Source organism: Oncorhynchus masou, chromosome 9 (genome assembly GCF_036934945.1).
Source record: "Oncorhynchus masou masou isolate Uvic2021 chromosome 9, UVic_Omas_1.1, whole genome shotgun sequence".
Taxonomy (NCBI): domain Eukaryota; kingdom Metazoa; phylum Chordata; class Actinopteri; order Salmoniformes; family Salmonidae; genus Oncorhynchus; species Oncorhynchus masou.
Genome location: NC_088220.1, coordinates 52,957,860 through 52,978,978, shown reverse-complemented (window position 1 = coordinate 52,978,978; position 21,119 = coordinate 52,957,860). Strand labels below are relative to the sequence as shown.

Below are 21,119 nucleotides of genomic sequence, written 5' to 3'. Positions count from 1 at the left end.
TGTGTTTTTCCAGTAAAAAAACCCGACTTTTATTATTTGTCTAGAGAACAGGCTGTGGTGGGTGGAAGTCTATGGAGGAGTAAAACCAGAGAGATGGGGCGGAGTCAAACAGACCAGGGCTGAAACCAGGCGGGTGGGATGGCACCCTCTGTTTCCATAGTTACAAGGCCAAGGCTCCCATTGGGTCCCAGGCAGGAAGGACGATGGGCTCCTTCTGCATTACTTCCAGCACCTCGGGGGCCAGGTACTTCTTGTCCACGACCACCTCGTACACGTATTCAGAGAACCACTCGTCGGTCATGATTAGGTAACCTGGACACACACACACACACACACACACACACACACACACACACACACACACACACACACACACACACACACACACACACACACACACACACACACACACACACACACACACACACACGGTTAATTCATACAGTTAGAAGGTTAAAAAAGACCCGATGAAGGTGTAATTGAGATTGTTGGTATTAGATCCATTCAATCGGAGGAGCGTCGAGATCCTCGACGTGCCACTGGAGTTTCTTCTCAGGAATCATTAGTCTTGATTAACACCCGTCTCTAAGACCAGTCAGTCTGAAATCCATTAGCCAACAGCAGTACCAGTGACTCGCCCTGTACTTCAGTGGACTGCCCTATACTGAAAGCAATAGGTGCGAGTGTTCTAAAGTGTGAGACCAGATAAGAGGGGAGTCCGTCAGCACCCCTGGCCTCAGACCTATTGTTCCACAGGGAGAGGGAAGGAAGGACGGACCCCTCACCCTGTCTGTCTGTCCCACACAACACCTGGGTTTAAATACTATTTGAAATCTTTCAAATGCATGGCTTGGACTGGTTTTCTTTAGCCTGCATGGAGTGCCAGGTGGGCTGGGTTTGCACTTTTGGGACGTTTCTATTTGTTCCATTGCACCAAGCAAGCAAAGCAGGAAGCATTTGAAATGATGTCAAATAGTATTTGAACCCAAGTCTGTCCCACACTTCTGTGCTCGCCTCGCACACCTCAGCCCAATAAATCTCCAGATTGCAAGGGAGGGACTGACCGACACACGTCATTTTATTCATTAACACAGCATTAGGCCACTTTATCCTTCCCATCCAAAAACGATGAAAGAATATCTCGAATGCCACTTCATCCTGCTCTAATACATTTTCATAACAAGCCCAAAAACGCAACTTTCAGTGTACATGATCCCACTCTGAGACCTTGGCCCTGAAAACATGTGCAGACACAGGCCACGGCCTCGCTCTCACAGACAGGGTGACCGAGAGTACATCAAATCATAAAGAACAGCATATAAAACACTTGATGTGAAGAGATTAGAGCGGCGAGAGCAGGATGTTTAATGACAATAGGGGCATTCCTCATACAGTGTTCTTATTTATCTACAAGGGCAATGGGCCTGTCTGAACAAACTAACAACCCAGATTACAGACAGGGAGAGGAACAGCTCCAATCTGTCCACGTGGCGATAGATTTGGGATTTGAGCAGGCACGGGCTGGTTCATTTGGGCACGCAGCAGAAAATGTTTTAAAACATTTTCCAACTAATGTTTCTTATTGGACAAGTCCAGGTGGTCTCTCCGTGTTTCAGACAGCTTTTTTCCGTTTGGTGCCTAATGAATGCGATCCTGTGGTTATAAGGGATTGTGTAACGGTCAGGGCTGTGGACTAGACCAGATTGAGACCATTGTTTGGTTTTCCTCTCATCTCTGGACCCGGGCAATGTCTAGAGCGCATCCCTCCCCCGCTGAAAAGTTGCATTATCGATGACGTCACAGTGACCTCAGAAAAACGTACCTCAGCTCAAAACAATACCCCAGGTTCTGTGTGTTATTCGCTCTGGGTGTTATTCGTTCTGGGGGTTATTCGTTCTGTGTGTTATTCGTTCTGGGGGTTATTCGTTCTGGGTGGTATTCATTCTGTGTTCTGTGTGTTATCCGTTCTGTGTGTTATCCGTTCTGTGTTCTGTGTGTTATCCGTTCTGGGTGTTATTCGTTTTGTGTTCTGTGTGTTATCCGTTCTGTGTGTTATCTGTTCTGTGTGTTATCCGTTCTGTGTGTTATCCGATCTGTGTGTTATCTGTTCTGTATGTTATCCGTTCTGTGTGTTATCCGTTCTTTGTGTTATCCGTTCTGTGTGTTATCCGTTCTGTGTGTTATTTGTTCTGGGTGTTATTCGTCCTGTGTGTTATCCGTTCTGGGTGTTATTTGTTCTGGGTGGTATCCGTCCTGTGTGGTATCCGTTCTGGGTGTTATCCGTTCTGGGTGTTATCCGTTCTGTGTGTTATCCGTTCTGTGTGTTATCCGTTCTGTGTGTTATCAGTTCTGTGTGTTATTTGTTCTGGGTGTTATTCGTCCTGTGTGTTATCCGTTCTGGGTGTTATTCGTCCTGTGTGTTATTCGTCCTGTGTGTTATTCGTCCTGTGTGTTATTCGTCCTGTGTGTTCTCTCTGCGTGTTCTTCCTTTCCAGTTTCCAGGAAAGATGTGTGCGTGTCGGGCGGCGGTTTCGTATAGCCGCATTATTTGTCTTAACGGGACTGCAGATGTGTCCTACCTCGTCTTACAGGGAGAGCTGTGGGTGGAGTTCACTCTGCTTTAGATCCCATAGTACAGCTGAAAAGTTCTGAGCAATACGGGTCACAGACTGCTAAAGCGAGCACTGTCTGCAGCACATCCTGTTTCCATCATCTCCTTAGTTCGCCATAACGTCAACATTATTTCCCAAACCTATCTGCGACGACGTCACCAACGTAAATGTAATAGCAGATATAAGAGTGTGTCCATAGTCTGCCCGGTAACGTGATATGCTAACAAGGGAATCGCAATAGCCAGTACAAATATTGTTTCTCACTATACCGAAGTAGCTGTAAAAGGGGCGGTGTAGAACCCCAGAGGTGTGTTGAGAAGGGCATCTCTGGCCTATAAACAGTCTGTCACAATGAAATATCACATGTCAGATTGGCCCACATTCCCCATATTTGTATAGTAATCACGGAAAGGTACATATAGTGCACTCTGAGGCCATAATAATCCATCTTGAGAAAAGCCCTGAGGGTTTGGAGGGTTTGGGCAGTTTGCACCAGGCACCACGGTGTTAACCTAATTAGGTGGGATCCTCCCGGGGGAAACAAAATATTACAGGCAATTGGATAGATGATAACCCTCGAAACCTTGCGAACACACGTTTTCTCCGTCCGCCGTGGCGTTGACAAGTCCTCCCTCCCCGTCGCCAGCTGACCAACAAGCGGTGCTCCCCGCCGCGGGTCCTCCACACCGTTTGTTTTCAATAACTTTATTAATACATCCGAGAGGGAAGAGAGCGGATATGAAGGCGTTCTCCCATCTGCGTGGCTGTTTATGGAATATGGGTGAAATACAGTTGATTTGAGGAGGCACCAAAGTGTTAGGCCTATTTATACATTTTCAATATGTGCAGATGACATGAAGTCATTGACCAGGAAGTGGAACGACATAACAAAACCCAAATAATCCGCACTGGAATGCAGAGCACAGGGTGCGTAGGGATGGAGAAGGAAGAGAGGAGAGAGAGAGGGGGGAAAGAAGGAGAGGAAGACAGAGGGGGAGAGAGAAAGAGAGGTGGGAATGGTGGATAATTATGTATTTTCGGTAAAAAGCCACACAGTCCCAACAGAGGAGGGTTCAGTATTTGTTTCCTTTCAAATGTTTTAGTGGCGCTGGATGGAAGAAGAAAAATACTATTTGAACCCAGGCCTGTAGTATGAGCCGGACTCTTCCACACAGAGGAAGTCGGGAGGCTGAAACAAAATGGCGTACTGTTGTGTTGTGAGAGGGACAAAGGGCCGTTGTCTGGGAAACATCCCCGTTGTTGTGCCTTCTCTCCCTCTGGGGTTCATAGCCATAACAGACAAAGCTACGGTAGGGGGCCAGACATGAGTGGATGCCGCAAAACTAACCCCAAACCAAACCAGCCCTCCACACCTAGTCAATTATAAATTCAAAAACAAAGCCAGACGGGTGGGGAAGGAGCTAATCCTACTTCAAATTCAATCGACCTGACAGGAAATTTAACTGTCCCGGTGATTGTACACTGACGCCCTGTGGTGTGAGAGAGAAGAGAGACGAGGGGTCTGGGCTTTCAGATAGCTCGGCTCAGGCGGACCTAGAGGGGCTCTCGTGTTGCGAGAGGCAGACAGACATCACAAGGCTGCGTGAGAACGGGCCCTCTCCTCCTCTGACCTCTGGCCGACTCAGCGCTCTCACCTTTATTCCCACGGTCGTCCCCCCAGGAGTTCTCCACCCTCCACTTCTCATAACCTCCATCCTTTTCCTCCTGCTAGAGTGAGCGAAAGGGAGAACGAGAGAGAGAGAGAGAGACAGAGCTCAATCAAAATGTGTGATTATTAGGAGGCAGATGTACCCAGCCAAATGGAGAAGTCCAAATCAGTCTGTGTTTTCTGATTTATGCCCGTCATACATGACGTACACTATACATGGTGGAAGTATATTCAGCAAATGATACAGTATGTCCATTAGTAAGAGAGGAGGGCAGGATTCCTAGTGGGGTGCAGGGCAGGACTGGTAACTCCTACGTTGTGTAGCCTAGGGCCCTGTCCAGCTGTTCTGAGGAGAACGAGGAGACAGCTGGGGTTCACATACAGGGGGGGAAATTCACAGCCATTTTAAAACATGAAGTCAATTCAAACGACTGTAAACACCACACTGGACGCCTTTGGTGCAGAGTCAAAGGGGAACACTCAAATGCGGCGCGTGTGTACGTATGTGTGTGTGTGTACGTACGTGTGTGTTACCTTGTCGGTGACAGCGGTGAGGATCATGGCGTGTGTCATGAGGGAGTCTCCGAAAATCAGCCTCTCTGCCTTGGACAGGTTCTTTATGGACACACCGAACACCAACTCATGGTTGAACCTGAGAGACGGGAGAACACAGGATGAGATCTCACACACACACACACACACACACACACACACACACACACAGATCTGACTTATAGTGAGTTATACATGCGATGTTGACACATGTTCGCCTCTCTCTCGTAAAACTCACACATTCATGTCGTTGATGCCCAGTTTGCCATGGAAATGCTTGCCCACGTCGCAACCGAACCACACAGCCTACGAGAGAGAGAGGGAGAGAGAGAGAGAGAGAGAGAAGGAGGGAGAGAAACATGCGTTACAGGTCGTCTCCTTGCACACTCGCTCAGTTGTCAGACGTAGCCATGATCTAACTTCCTGGACACGCTCACACACAGTACCTCCCCCTCTTTGATGGAGTCCGCGGCAGCCTTTTTGAGTAGCTGGATGGGCTGGTTATTGTACAGGGTGTTGTGTCCGCCCACCATGTTGCCCAGGAACTCAACGCTATACAACTTCTCATAGGGGTTCTGAGGCCGCGGGTCATTCACCAGACAGACCTGTGGGGGCGGGGGAGGGAGAACAGAGGTTAGACTCAGCTCATCAACAAACACGGAAAGAGAGGGCATTAATTCCTGACTTCAACCCTTGGTCTAATATAGACTAACTGGGCCACGGTGCTTTTCCTGGGTCGCAAAAATTCAGAAAACCCCCAAAGTTTCCAGGAACTTCAGGAATTTTTCAACCCCAGGGGAAAAACTCATGGTCCTAATAATGATTAGCTCTTGTAATAATTCGTTACGATCAACTCAAAGCCGATATTGATATTTTATTCAAATAAACCAATAAAGCTGTGTAAAAAGTTGACCTTGTCCTGAATGTTGTAGAGGGGCTTGACCAGCTCCTTGTAGAACTGCTGAGGGGACAGGGGGCCCATGCGATGGAAGTTCTTGTCCTTGTCTCTGTACTCCCAATAAATGGAGTCAGCGGGGCTGCCCAGACACACAGTGGCCACCCTGAAGACCTGTAAACAGAGCACGTGAAACAACAGACAGGGGGAAGAAAACACCTTACGTTAGTCATGCAATACCACTGTAAGACACAGACAGAGCACATTGATATCTCTTAAGATTGTCTCTTATGTAAAAGCGCCATTGTAAAACTCAAACTCGGGGACGAGAGCTTAACAGTAGTGTGAGAAGGATTCCCGCCCTGCCAAAGCCCAATCCCTCTTGTGCTCTCTGCCTGGCTGTATCGCTGGCTCTTCCTGTCGTTGTGGTTTCTGACTGTGTTCCCATGGCGTTCCTCTGGCCTCTACCAGTCTGTTTCGACAGGGTTCTCAGAATAAGCCTTCCCTTATCCCTTAGCCTTCCCAACTGATACGTCCATCTCGGGAATTTCCTTCTGAAAAGACGTCGTGTACACCAGTCCTATCAAAGCCTATTATGTAAGCGGATGTTCTGCCGGGTTCGAGAATACCCAGCACTGTCGGTCTCTGATTACGCTCTGTCGGGCTGTCAATCACAAAAAAAGGCTTCAAATGTGTACCCCGACTCCCAATCTGGCATGTACGCGTAGGTAGTCCGACCGTTAGTACGCGAGCACACATACGCATACGCAGACGCATACACGGACGCATACACGCACGTCTATATTTACGAGGACTTCCCATTGACTCCCACTATTTTCAGTTACTTTCGGCAAAAAAGTCCAGGCACATTAAACTCCTAATAGGGTGAAAATAGAGCTGGGGAATTTGGCCCCGGAGCTCTTCACCAAAGCAGAGACACTCAGGGGCCGTTGCTGCTGCACTTTTCCACTGTGTCAACTACATGAACTACTAATGGCATGCCTGTGTTCAGGGTGATCGTAGTCAACTATTCCCACATAGGCCCTTGTTGTAAATTAAGAATTTGATGTTTTTGCTGACTTAAATAAAACAAAAATATTTTCAAAAAGACAGCACACCCAGTCACATTCCCACCTACCCAGACCCTCACAGTAACCCTCACCTTTTCCCACACAAGACAGCGCCTTGAAGACTCTGGGTTTGTTTTCTCTGTCCCGTTGCCCCGCGGCGCAGACTAAATGCCAACGGTGCCCATCCCTGCCCCGTATTTAACCAGCACGGGCCCCAGATGCACCGAACACACAAACAGGCCCCTTTGCCCCTGTGCCCTCAGGCCCCTGTCCCACCTCACATCCCGGTCTCCTCCTTGGCAGGTTAAATAAACACCCCTGCCCGTCCAAACACAACAGAGCACCCATGTAGACCCGATGAAACGAGGCTATGCTTTTCACAAAACAATGAGCCAGAGCCCCACTGACGTCAGCAGGCTGCAGCAGCACAGCCCTCAGTGAGTCAATATTGAATCACCTGCCTCCAAAACGGACAGACGAAGATGAGCACGAGACACTGGGTGGGCTGGGCACGTCTCCATTAGAATCATGTATATAGCACTACCGCCAAGATTCTTGGTACTGTCTCTTCTGTCCTGTACTTGCTAAAACGTTGATCATGAGTAGCCTTGTTCCATTGTATTCCTTCACTGTGTTAAACCCCCCAGTTCATTTCTCAGCACTGGTACAGTCCTCCTCAGTAGTAGGCTACCAAATCTCTTACAGATATCCAACCATTCCTGTTGGCTCTCTCCCTCTCAGGACACGGACAACCATCCATCAGCATGGACAAGCAGAGGCTGACAGGGTCATGTGTGGGGAGCAGGCGGCCCACCCTCCCTTCCTGCCTGCCTGCCACCCTTACCCTGGCCCTTCCACTGAGGACAGACACACTGCGTTGAGGATGGAAGAGGGAGAGGGGAGATTTACGACCGCTGGACCTTGCTGGACACCGTGTTTGACCAGTGTCTTTAGAGACCTTTGCTTTCTTTTTTTAATGTCTGTGTCGTCGTCTGTATATCTTCTGACGTACACTACATAGCTCCTCTCCCTCCCACTCCTAAACGCTGCTTCAGCGGGTGGGTGGAGCTGGTGAAAGAATCCCATGGCTGCCGTCTGTCGGGGGCTGGCTGTTGTGGGTTTGTAAGCCATTTGGGAAAGATTAGTAAGGTTTGTGTGTGGCTTCTGAGCGCAGGCAGGCTTCTTCAAGGCCACCCGGGTCCTGATTTTCTGCTTGGCCAGGTTTGAATTAGGGCCTTATCTGCGATGGCGGCTGGGATCCCCTGTTATTGACAAAAGCAGGAAGCCGGAGTGACCCGTGTTTGTTTGGGGAAATTGCACCGCCTGCACCAGAGGACAGTCTACAACAGCCTGGGATAAACATTAAAACACACGTTGTAATAAGAAAGTGTCCGTCTTCATAAAGACTGACCCAGGCGGCAACACGGGACTGGTTAACAGTAGTCTAAGACCTGGCTCTTGACCTCAAAGGTTTTGCAACGGAAAGCGAAAAGGAGTGTTTCTTATCGGACAAGTTTAAGGTACAAGATATTCCCTTCCTGCGCGTTCTCTTCCGTTTGGTGCCTAATGAACAAGGCCCTGTACTCATAATCTACGGAAACGCTCCGTAACCCCATTTCATCTGAACAGGCCCAGCAATTAATAGATTAAGGAAGCTCCTCTAGATCCACAGCATTCACCCCCACCCCCACCCCCAGCCGCCTGTGGGATAACGCAGACCGTATTCTTGTGTCGTGTGACATGGATGAAGCCCAGGTGTGGGTGATGAAGCCCAGGTGTGGGTGATGAAGCCCAGGTGTGGGTGATGAAGCCCAGGTGTGGGTGATGAAGCCCAGGTGTGTGTAATAAGGCCTGTAATTGGCCGATGCCGGGGCATCCGGAGAGGCTGCGTGTCTCAGCGGATCATGCTAGCCTTTGAGCGTACCTATGTAGCATGTGTTTGCATGCTTGGCAGTAAACACTGGAGCGCCTGCAGCACGCCAGCCAGTTAGCGTCAATGCTACAGCAACACACACGCTCCATCCTCTCCTCGTCGGCTCACGCATGCCTGTTTGTTTGTTGATTTACCTCCCGTTGCCCAAACAGAGGGAAATCACCTCATCAGGAGAGAAATAAACAAACAAACAGCAGAACACACTAAAACACCTTGTGCTTGTAACTGTGAAGGGTGGAACCTGCCACGGCCCGTATCCACAAAAAGCGTCTCAGAGTAGGAGTGCTGATCTAGGATCAGCTTTTCTTTTGAATCACAATAGATGAAAAGGGTGGACCTGATCCTAGATCAGCCCTTCAACTCCAAGATGCTTTGTGACTACGGGCCTTGCTGCTTTTGAGCCAAAGCCCTGGGACACAGAGCCTCGATGAAACTGTAAGCAAATGACCTGTTTGAGAGAGCAGCTGGGTTAGAAGAAATGGACTGGGGTTGACTGAGACTTTCTGGCCTTGTAAACAGAAAACACATGGGGCCATTACAGATTGTAACAACGTTGTCAAATTAAGAAATACGAGCTGATGAAGTGCGGCGGGCCGCTTTTCAGCGCTGGCAAACGAGCCCACACAATAACACAAACCCACCCACAGCGGCCTGCGGCTACAGCCACGCTGAGCCAACAGACTGAGGACGTCCCAAACAGCACCCTATTCCCTTTATAGTGCACTACATTTGACCCGAGCCCCCAACGGACCCTGGTCAAAGCAGTGCACTATATCGGGAAGAGGGTCCATAGAGAGGTAGCCACTCTAAAGGCACACGCAGCATGTCAGTCAACTCACTGTCCAATCAATGACTCCGTACAAATCTACAAACACAGCACTCATATTCAACACAGTCATATGGCCTGAAGGAGACTTTCTATTCAGAATGTCCGGCGCCCAAATGGGCACGTTCTCTACAGCAGAAACCGAATAGGACTGGATATGAAGAGAACAGGAACAGACCTGAAGGAGTGCTGCAGAGAGGATGTGAGGAACGTGTGTGTGTGTGTATTATGTGTGGTCGTGTGCTAGCAGAGGTGGTGTGTGTGTGTGTGTGTGTGTGCTTGGAAACGTCTCCCTGTGTTTGTGCGCACCTGCACCCCGTCACACTCCTCACCCAGGGAGTGTGCCCAACGCCAGATCCTCCCCACCTAAAGTAGACCTGACATCCCCTGGCTTAACGAGGGCCGAGTCTGGGAGCTTTGATCAGCTACGACTCACACACCAACTCTAAAATGTAACCACAGACACACACACCAACTCTAAAATGTAACCACAGACACAAACACCACTTCTGAATATAAACACAAGCCACTTCTAAGCATACATAGAAACACACACACCACTTCTAAACGTTCACACACGCACAAACCCACCACCTGTCATACTTGGTGTTTACATGGTTTACGTGTGCAATCTGAACCCAGAACAAGGTGGCACAGCCCACACACTGAAGTCACACGCAACACTCGGAAAGGGACTGCAATACTCTGTAATTGAACTTGACACGTTTCAAATGGCCTGGGAAGTGTCCCAAATGGCCCCCTATTCCCTATATATAGTGCACTATAAAGGGAAGAGTGTGGCATTTGGGACATAGCCCTACTGTGTCAACACAACATGCTGAGTGACGAGCACACAGAGAAGTTCATTAATGAAAAAGGACCCGACTAACTGACCACATCCGACAGAGTGTATTCAAGCTTAATTAATTATGGCTAATTTGTTGGCTTGCTAGCTAGGAGCTAATCTAAATCACGGCACAACAGTGATGTTTCACTTGTCGCAACAGATGCCAAGCATAAATAGAAGCCCGAAAGCGCAGTCAACGCACCCTTCTCCGTACGGATGCCCACGGGACGGGAGGAGAGGCGCTGGTTACACCCTTCACCCTCCCGAGCCAACATCCCCCACCTTTCTCTCTCTCTCTTCACACTCCCCCTGGCTGCCAGAGCTGTTACACAAAACAAACTACTACCAGGTGGACAAACAAACACGTTGACAAAAAAAAAAAAAAAGCCTCTTGTTCATAGAAGTGCAACGAGGGAGAACTGGAAGTGTTGCACAATCAGAATGTGCTGTAGCGAGCGTTGTGTATCCAGTGCGGTAAGGGCAGTAGACACAGAGTCTGTTTAAACAAGCAGTCAGGGGCATATACAACAGAACTGCTCCACACAAAAGCTACATCCTTTATGTAATGTTCTCTCTCTGGCTGTGTGATATTGACTGACCACACACACCTCTGTCTTAAGTGGTACTGTGAATGTTGGGACATTAAGGCTTTATTCTCTCACAGTGAAATTGCCTTACGCCATTCAATGTGAGGAGCGTTGCGATAAAGATCTTGTTTATGGAACATTCTGTCACCAGGTCCGTGAGGCGTGTGTGAGTGCACGTGGACGCAAACACGCGCATGTGGACACACACACACACACACACACACTCTCTCTTTGCAGCCAGAAGTATAGAATGACAAGCTGTCACCAGTGGATTATAAACCCTTACCAACCATATATCCCTACAGCCATTGTTGCTAAATGTGGAAGAGTTGGGTTACGCAATGTTATGCAGTGCTGGGAGGGGCTTGTGATTATGTCCTAATTCATTACTACTGATAAAGCACTGTTTAAACAAAATAAACAGTCATCTCTATTTGGCCATTTCTAGCAGTTCCTTTTCTAAGCCTACTTATGTCAAACATGCTGATTTAAGGTAGAAAACTAATTAGCGGTATTATTTAAGGGGGAACACAGCTCCAACAAAATTAGATCTGAACCGAGGAGGGTCTATCCACTGTCTGACAGTTAGAGGAATCAGATTTGATAGAGGAATCAGTGGTGTGGTGAAAGTCAATGGTATTAGATAGGGTAGTGTAACACACACACACACACACACACACACACACACACACACACACACACACACCTTTGTTATCATCCTTTAATAATAATTACAATAATTACTGGAGCCGTAATGGTTATGGTCCTTGCCTACCCAGTACCTGCTGTGTTAAATACATACAGGCGTGTGACAGCACGTGTCCTTCTCAGAGCACAGATCTACGGTCTGTTATACAGCCCCCTCCTCTGGACAAACTGACGCAGTGCTACAACACTATTGAAGAGGAAAACAGTGTGTGGTGTGATGTGGTGGCGGTGTGTGTGATGTGGTGGTGGTGTGTGGGTTGTGGTGGTGGTGTGATGGCGGTGTGTGTGATGTGGTGGTGGTGTGTGGGTCGTGGTGGTGGTGTGATGTGGTGGCGGTGTGTGTGATGTGGTGGTGGTGTGTGGGTCGTGGTGGTGGTGTGATGTGGTGGCGGTGTGTGTGATGTGGTGGTGGTGTGTGGGTCGTGGTGGCGGTGTGTGTGATGTGGTGGTGGTGTGTGGGTTGTGGTGGTGGTGTGTGGGTCGTGGTGGTGGTGTGTGGGTCGTGGTGGTGGTGTGATGTGGTGGCGGTGTGTGTGATGTGGTGGCGGTGTGTGTGATGTGGTGGTGGTGTGTGGGTCGTGCGCTGTGTGTGGTGTGCGAGTCGTGTGCGTCTTTCCCTAACATGCGCTTACCTCCTCAATCATGGTGTCCACGGCGTCTGACAGCTCGGCTTCAGTGGATTCATTGGCCACCATGTTGCGCAGTCTTAGACAGTATTCTCTCAGCTGGAAGCCAGGGAACATTGGCATGACATAGTACACAGCGACATGTATTACCTCGTGACATTGTGGAGCATCTCGCGTTAGGGGTTAGTTATCTGGGTCTTCTATAAGAAAACAGACGACACCAAAATAAAAAAAGGTGGCTTCTACGCTCTTTCCGTGGTGTTTCCCTGCGCTAAGTAGAGTGTATATATGCTTGTACTGCTTTGTCTTGGTATGAAACAGGAGGACTAGGTTTTTGGTGTTGTACTTCTACACAAGACATCACTATGAATCGGAAATGTCGCAAAGATGTAAGTGAGTCGACCTACCTTGTGATTGAGGATGTCATTCATTCGCCGCGAGGCCTCGGAGCTGTGAGACTCTGGGAAGCATTTCTTTGGGATAACGCCGTACTTTTCTGATGATCGGGGAAAGGTAATAACATATATATAGGCCATTTAGCAGACGCTTTGATCCAAAAGCGACTTACAGTCATGCCTGCCTACATTTTTCCTATGGAAGGCCCCAGTGGGAATCGAACCCACGACCCTGGCGTCGCAAGCGCCGTGATCCACCAACTGAGCCACAGAGGACCATAACTTTAAGGCTTTGCCCGCGGGCTGTGGTCAAAAGAAATGCACTATGTAGGGAATAGGATGCTATTTGGGACGCACCCTTGATCTAAACCACAAACCTGACCCATTAAAACAGTGGAAGGGTAGTTACATAGAATGTCTAATTAAGGAATTACACAGTAACTACTACATTAGTAACTCACCAGAAACAGAATCTACACAGTTCCAGTAGAATTTTGCTTATTTTCTGCAGTAAACGGCCACCGCCAAGTAGTTACTGTCTAGTTACCAAGGTAGTTACACTGTGAGTCCTAAATGGCACCCTATTCCCTACATATGAACCCTGGGCCAACGTAGTACCGAATATAGGGAATACGGTGCGATTCATGACTCAGCCACTACATAATGACATAGAATAATGCAAATGAAGCAGCAACACTCCACTGATCGGGTAACAGGTATGAACTGACCAATGAGGTTGACCAGCATATCCCACTGGCCGCCGTCGTTGGTGGGATTGGAGAGCAGGAACTGGACCAGTCTGCCGTCTACAGGCTCCTTCCTCTGGGCTGTCTCCACACAGGCCTGCAGGAAGTAGTAGCACCGCTCCACCTGAAGGGAGGATGGAGAGAGTGCAGAAAGGGGACATGATGGAGAGAGGAGACGAGAGGGGGGGGACGGTGACGTCCAATCGGTACAACATTGTCCAGTGTACAGAGCGCCACACACAAAGGGGGTTTAAGGCAGACAATGAGTCTAATAGTACTAAAGATACGCACTGCCAAACACACCAACACTGTTCACACCCCACCGCTGAAATGTAACAACAAATACATTGTATATTCTAGTGGCTCAAGTGAATACGTGTGACGAACAAATGTGGTCTTACCTTGTCCCAGAAGAAGAGGTAGGACTGACTGAACTCAAACTCTTCGATGTTGAACTTTTTCATGAAGGGAAGGCGCATGACGTTGAGGCACGAGAAGATCCAACATCTCCCTGAAACCCACAATCAGCACAGATGAGTATGGAACTGTGTATATGGAGCTGTGCCTCAATGGCAGCTTCCCAAATAACACTCTATCACCTATTCATAGACACATAGTTAGACCTCCTTTCTCCCCACTCCACGGTTGTGTCCCAAAATGGCATCTTATTCCCTATATAGTGCACTACCCTACTGTATACAGTGCACCAGTAAGACTAGCTGTCGCCATTGGAGTCAGCTCATGGGGATCCCAATAAATCAAATCAAAAATGTTGACTAGCGCCTATAGGGCTCTGGTCAAACGGAGTGCACCATGTAGGAAATAGACTGCCATTTGGCACGCAGCCCCACCACATCTCTGCATCAGGTGCGTAGGTCTATTTCATTCACATGCAGTCTTTGTACATGGCCAGGCCCCTGGAGTAGTTACAGATGCTGGGTGTCAAATATATTGGCACCCTTGCGCGGAACACAAATTATTATTTTTTTAATTGTTGAAATTGGAAAACATTAGTTATTTTGTGTATTTGTTTGATTTACAGCTAAAATTGAGATTTCTCACTTCAAAGACAACAATGGCCTGGACTAAATGATCTGCAATTTATTTATTTATTTAACCTTTATTTAACCAGGCAAGTCTGTTAAGAACAAATTCCATTTACAATGACGGCCTACCGGGGAACTGCCTTGTTCAAGAACAGAACGACAGATTTTGATCTTGTCAGCTCCATTGCAATCCATTATAAAGTGCAAGGGTGCCAATATATTTGACCGTATCTGTAGGTAAGCATACCTGAGTTTTTCTGGTTGGTGATAGGCTTGCCCTCTGTGGGGATGGAGTGCTGGAATATGTGCACGGTGTCCTGGACCGTCTGCCTGTGCAGACACACCTCCAGCGGGTCGATGCACGTGGACACGTTCTGGGCCAGCAGGTACCTGGGCTCCGCCCGCAAACGCTTCACAAAGGAGGCGATCTTCTCCTGACTCAAACCTGAGGAGGACAATAGAGAGGTTGTAATTTTTAAGGAAACAGGGACAGGGTTAGCCTGGTTACTGGTCTGTTTATGCTCTCTTGACAACTTTGTAATGGAATTAGCCTGCCAAGTTGGCATAAGCGAGTTGGCATAAGCGAGTTGGCATAAGCGCAGAAACAGATCTGAGACCATGCTAGGCCAGGCTGTATTAGAAAGGGAAACAGATCTGAGACCAGGCCAGGCCAGGGTGTATTAGAAAGGGAAACAGATCTGAGACCAGGCCAGGCCAGGGTGTATTAGAAATGGAAACAGATCTGAGACCAGGCCAGGCCAGGGTGTATTAGAAATGGAAACAGATCTGAGACCAGGCTAGGCCAGGGTATATTAGAAAGGGAAACAGATCTGAGACCAGGCGAGGCCAGGGTGTATTAGAAAAGGAAACAGATCTGAGACCAGGCGAGGCCAGGGTGTATTAGAAAGGGAAACAGATCTGAGACCAGGCGAGGCCAGGGTGTATTAGAAAAGGAAACAGATCTGATACCAGGCGAGGCCAGGGTGTATTAGAAAGGGAAACAGATCTGAGACCAGGCTAGGCCAGGGTGTATTAGAAAGGGAAACAGATCTGAGACCAGGCTAGGCCAGGGTGTATTAGAAAGGGAAACAGATCTGAGACCAGGCTAGGCCAGGGTGTATTAGAAAGGGAAACAGATCTGAGACCAGGCTAGGCCAGGGTGTATTAGAAAGGGAAACAGATCTGAGACCAGGCTAGGCCAGGGTGTATTAGAAATGGAAACAGATCTGATACCAGGCGAGGCCAGGGTGTATTAGAAAGGGAAACAGATCTGAGACCAGGCGAGGCCAGGGTGTATTAGAAAAGGAAACAGATCTGAGACCAGGCGAGGCCAGGGTGTATTAGAAAAGGAAACAGATCTGAGACCAGGCTAGGCCAGTGTGTATTAGAAATGGAAACAGATCTGAGACCAGGCTAGGCCAGTGTGTATTAGAAATGGAAACAGTCAGGATGAAACAAAGTGGTAAAGAGCTGTAATATAAGGAGGATGTTATTGGTGTTTGATCTGACAAAGTGGCAATGGGTTCCGAATTGCAGCGGGACTAATAAAGTTGTACTGTATTGAAATGTCAAAAATGTGGCAAAGGGAACGATCAAATAATGCCTTGCCCCGCCTTCGTCCACTCCCCACCGGACAATGTGGTACAAAACAGCAGGACATCAAGTTCGGTATCAAATTCAAATATGCCCGATTTCACAAAAATGTTCTCATTCTATTTTGACAGGGACGATCAATATACAGTGCCTTCAGAAATTATTGACTTATTTCACAATGTTGTGTTACGGTCTGAATTGAAAATGGATTTCAGAAATGTTTTTCCTCACCCATCTACACCCAATACCTCATAATGACAAAGTGAAAACATGTTTTTAGAAATGTTTGCAAATGTATTGAAAGTAAAATAGGTACTCACACTCCTGAGTCAATACTTTGCAGAAGCAATTACTTTGGCAGCGATTACAACTGTGAGACTTTCTGGGTAAGTCTCTAAGAGCTTTTTCAGACCTGGATAGTGCAACATTTGCCCATTATTGTTTTCAAAACACTTCATGCTCTGTCAAATTAGTTGTTGGTCATTGCTAGACAATCATCTGCAGGTCTTGTCATAACATTTCAAGTAGATTTAAGTCAAAACTGTAACTCGGCCACTCAGGAACATTCAATGTCTTCTAGGGCTGAACCTATTTAGTCGACTGGACAATTGTTTTGGTCGACCGAGATTTCTTTAGTCGAGTAGTAGCAAAAAAAACATTGTAAAATCATGGTGTACAAGACACCTGTCTGATTGGCGCCTGTCTGAGTGGACTAATCCATTGTTAAGGTCGTGGGGTTGGCACAGTCTATCACACACATGCTACAGAAATTGTATACGGTTATATTACGTAAGAACAATGGGGCAACACTAATATTTTTTTAAATTGTTTTATAACAAATGTGCTTTCTACCGCGTTGGATAGCGGTCGCTGTCCATGGTTCTGAAACATCAGTAGACTGTTGAATTGCCTCCTTTTGCTGGACCATGTTGCTATGTGCATAATAGCAAAGTTAACCAGCATATTGTTGTTGAGAACAATGGGAGGAGGCAGCAGCGGAGTTAGGAGAAGAGAAAACAGCCCTTGCCTTAATTTTCTAAGAAAAGTGAGGAGAGAGGAAACCAACTTAATTAGGTATATAATCAATAGCCTAACTGTTAAATGTGCCTGGCTTTATAAATTAACCATACATTCAGTATATGGAAAAATACATGTTTTAACATTTCGACCAATCGATTGGTTGAAAGAACAGATGACTCTTGGTTGACCAAGATTTTTTTCAAGTCAGAGACAGCCCTACTGTGTTCTTGGTAACCAACTCCAGTGTAGATTTGGCCTTGTGTTAAATTAATCTCCCAGTGTCTGGTAGAAAGCAGACTGAACCTGGTTTTCCTCTAGGATTTTGCCTGTGCTTATAGTTCTATTCCATTTCTTTTTTATCCTGAAAATCTCCCCACTTCTAACAATTACAAGCATATACCCATAACATGATGCATCCACTACTATGCTTGAAAATATGGATAGTTGTTGTGTCACTGCTTTCCGCTCTGGTAGACCTACATTATGATCAAATAGCCACAGTAGCCTACTTGACCACTTTTAAAACTGTAACTTAAAGTGGGTACAGTCTCAGTGTTCACAGTAAACACGTGCCGGAAGTTGCACAGAATTTTCACAATGTTCAAGTTTGCGTTTAGCAGACCAAAATGTAGGGAACATTAGTGAAGGCCAGTGACACATTTCTTTATTATATTTAATCAATTTTAAATTCAGGTTGTAACACAACAAAATTTGGAAAAAGTCAAGGGGTGTGAATACTTTTTGAAGGCACTGTATATGTGATACTATAACTATCTGTAGTAGTAGTAGTACACTGATAAAATAATGCTGCTGTGTCATTCCATCAAATTCAAATCAAATTTATTTATAAAGCCCTTCTTACATCAGCTGATATCTAAGTGCTGTACAGAAACCCAGCCTAAAACCCCAAACAGCAAGCAATGCAGGTGTAGAAGCACGGTGGCTAGGACAAACTCCCTAGAAAGACCAGAACCTAGGATGAAACCTAGGAAGGAACCTGGCTATGAGGGGTGGCCAGTCCTCTTCTGGCTGTGCCGGGTGGAGATTATAACAGAACGTGGCCAAGATGTTCAAATGTTCATAAATGACCAGCAGAGTCAAATAATAATAATCACAGTGGTTGTCGAGGGGGCAACAGGTCAGCACCTCAGGAGTAAATGTCAGTTGGCTTTTCATAGCCAATCATTCAGAGTATCTCTACCGCTCCTGCTGTCTCTAGAGAGTTGAAAACTGGGACAGGTAGCACGTCCGGTAATATTCCATCAAATACTGCACAGCAATTAAACACAGAAAAGAACATTGCTTAATCATGCATACTGCCTAACTCGAGCCCTATTGGTTCTGGACCGTCAGGCTATTTTCCATGACCGAGGTTCAAATACACTGGCCATTCCTGGGGTGTATTCATTAGTCCACACCGTGGTAAAGCGTAGCAAACGTTTTGCAACAGAAAACATTTTGCGACAAAAATTAGTGTTCATTACTGGACATATTAAGGTAGGTCCGTCCCTGTTTTGGCAGTTTGCTTCTATTTGGTTCAAAGTGAATACACCCCAGATCTACAGGGATAGACAAACCCACATGCCTCAGTACTCCATCATTACCACATAAATTGGATAAATCATACATTATTTCCTGCTGTCAGCTTGCTACAGTAAATGGATGATAGAGACCCTATTATGCTGATTTAATCGGTGTACAAAACCAAGTGGGGTGTGTCGCCATACAAACGCAGGGATAGGCAGAGAGCCCATTCCAACGCAGCCTCCACAGAATGGAAAAGCATGAATGACTGTCAGTGTCACTTTAGTTTTGTATGGAAAGGTGCCAAACTGGTGTCTAGAGTGACTTGCAACTTTACATATAAGTTGTTGTATAGCTTTTATGACTGACTTAGTATCTTTCCTGGTCTTTGGGTGCAAGTCTTTCTGAGGTCAACAAGGTACCAAAATCACATCACACCAAAAAATCCAAGTCTATCACTATAAACCCGTTGTCATAGTGTCAAACATCCTTCCCTGTCTGATAGCTTAATGTTTTATTGTGCCTGGGGAGGGCATATTCTGACAGCTTAATGTCAAGCTAGCTACTTGAACAACCAAGGTATTGGGTTCGTCGTGCACTGCCTGCTTGTTGACAAACACTGCTTCGCACTTAGTCTCACTTTATTCCACTTTATTAAAGGGGCAGCAGGTAGCCTAGCGATTAAGAGTTTAATTAAGGTCGGTGGTTCGAATCCTGAGCCTGCAAGGTAAAACAAAAAACAAAAAAGCTGCCGTTTTGCCCTTGAGCAAGGCAGTTTAAGCCGGGCGCCGATAACGTGGACTTCGATTAAGGCAGTCACCCGCACCGCTCTGATTCAGAGGGTTAAATCCCCTTTAAGGAATAGAACTGGCTAATGCTCACCTAAAAAGTTGGTTAAATAGCTAGCAAGTTGAGCTGCCTCCTGTGTTAACTGACTGACTGGATAACTAACAGTTAGCTGCCAAGCCGATACTTGACTAACATTACATAGAGTTAGCAAGCTAACGTTAGTTACTAGTAGTAACAGTACCCATCAACTTTTCTGGCACTGATAGCTGGGAAGACGTGGGATGCTGTGCTGAAGTTGGCCAGATACCATTATCAAGCTAGCTAACATTATCTGTCATGTCATTATCAAAGTGAAAAAAAAACACAAGGAAGCTGGCTGGTTAGCTATGCTATGTTAGCGAAGCTACGTTACCTAACTTCGCAAACCGGATAGCTAATCTGAAAAGTGACATAAAGCTAGCTATCCGGCTAACGTTAGCTTGGGAACGCAAATTGAGCTCACATGCTCGCTATACAAGTGACAATGAATGAAATAAGACAAAGTAACACATGACATACCAGTCTCCATGTTTACGAAGAGGGTTAGGAAGTGTTTCTATATGTCTTTAAAAGTCACCGGCTCTTTGTTTATCTCATTCGCCGACAGTCAGTCAGTCCGATCAGAGTTCCGACCGGAAACAGGAAACATAATTGTTACAATGTAACAATAGACTGGGATGTTGAGTATCACAAACACTAATGGCATAACAGTTTCCTTTAACATACCCCTTGGCATTTAAGAGTATGCCCGAGACTGGTGAGGACATTGGACCTTATATCAGAGTCAGCATAGTTGAAGCTCTATACCAAGTTATTCAGATGAAATGTGACAATAATTGTGCAATGTATGTATACCATTCTTATTATTAGGTAATAACACATTTTGTTGCTTTAATTTTTCATTTTGAACTACCTTGCAGTTGGCCTGAATTGGTAGATAGAAGCAACAAGAAGATTTACTATACAACTTGGGCCATGTCATTACACAACCTTTATTTGAAAGATGAGATTCAATGTACAGACACAATCAAAAACATACACATTCAACACACTTTTTTCTTGGTTTCCATGGAAATGTATTCTTTAGTAAATGTATTGCTAAATGTTAACTATTATATTCTATCTAAATAGTTAATGATTGTGCCCAGCCCACAGAATTCGGGGAAGGATGTGATTTTTCTTTTGGAGTTGGAGTTGGAGTTGGAGTTGGAGAGAGAGAGAGAGTAGGCAGACATGGCTCTCAAGGGAAGACAGGCTATGTGCTCACTGCCCACAAAATGAGGTGGAAACTGAGCTGCACTTCCTAACCTCCTGCCCAATGTATGACCATATTAGAGAGACATATTTCCCTCAGATTACACAGATCCACAAAGAATTCGAAAACAAATCCAATTTTGAAAAACTCCCATATCTACTGGGTGAAATTCCACAGTGTGCCATCAGAGCAGCAAGATTTGTGACCTGTTGCCACGAGAAAAGGGCAACCAGTGAAGAACACGCACCATTGTAAATACAACACATATCTATGCTTATTTATTTTATCTTGTGTCCTTTACCATTTGCACATTGTAAAAACACTGTATATATATATATAATATGACATTTGTAATGTCTTTATTGTTTTGAAACTTCTGTATGTGTG

The 21,119-nt window shown here is 46.4% G+C and overlaps 1 protein-coding gene across 4 annotated transcripts; it reads right to left on the bottom strand.

Annotated features, from left to right (window-relative positions):
• Positions 1–20,126, bottom strand: LOC135546195 (bleomycin hydrolase-like). Of its 4 annotated transcripts, none has more exons than XM_064974421.1 (12): positions 19,997–20,125; positions 14,760–14,957; positions 13,868–13,977; positions 13,449–13,590; positions 12,733–12,821; positions 12,332–12,424; positions 5,747–5,902; positions 5,280–5,438; positions 5,072–5,139; positions 4,816–4,933; positions 4,268–4,340; positions 1–312 (listed from the first exon to the last, which is right to left on the bottom strand). In XM_064974421.1, exons 1-12 carry the CDS (start codon positions 20,004–20,006, stop codon positions 161–163), a joined length of 1,368 nt encoding a protein of 455 aa, XP_064830493.1. In that variant the 5' UTR covers positions 20,007–20,125; the 3' UTR covers positions 1–160. The 4 variants fall into 4 exon arrangements, with proteins under 4 accessions (XP_064830493.1, XP_064830494.1, XP_064830495.1 ...); XM_064974422.1 differs by having other exon boundaries at positions 4,268–4,337; XM_064974423.1 differs by having other exon boundaries at positions 182–312; positions 4,805–4,933; positions 19,997–20,126.
• Positions 20,127–21,119: the final 993 nt, after the last annotated feature.

Bases quoted from the DNA above. Each gene is read 5' to 3' on its own strand.
- LOC135546195 (XM_064974421.1), bottom strand. The intron at 12,822-13,448 runs GTCAGTTCATAC...CCCGATCATCAG, and splicing joins TATGCTGGTCAACCTCATTG to AAAAGTACGGCGTTATCCCA. The intron at 5,439-5,746 runs GTCAACTTTTTA...CCGCCCCCACAG, and splicing joins TCTACAACATTCAGGACAAG to GTCTGTCTGGTGAATGACCC.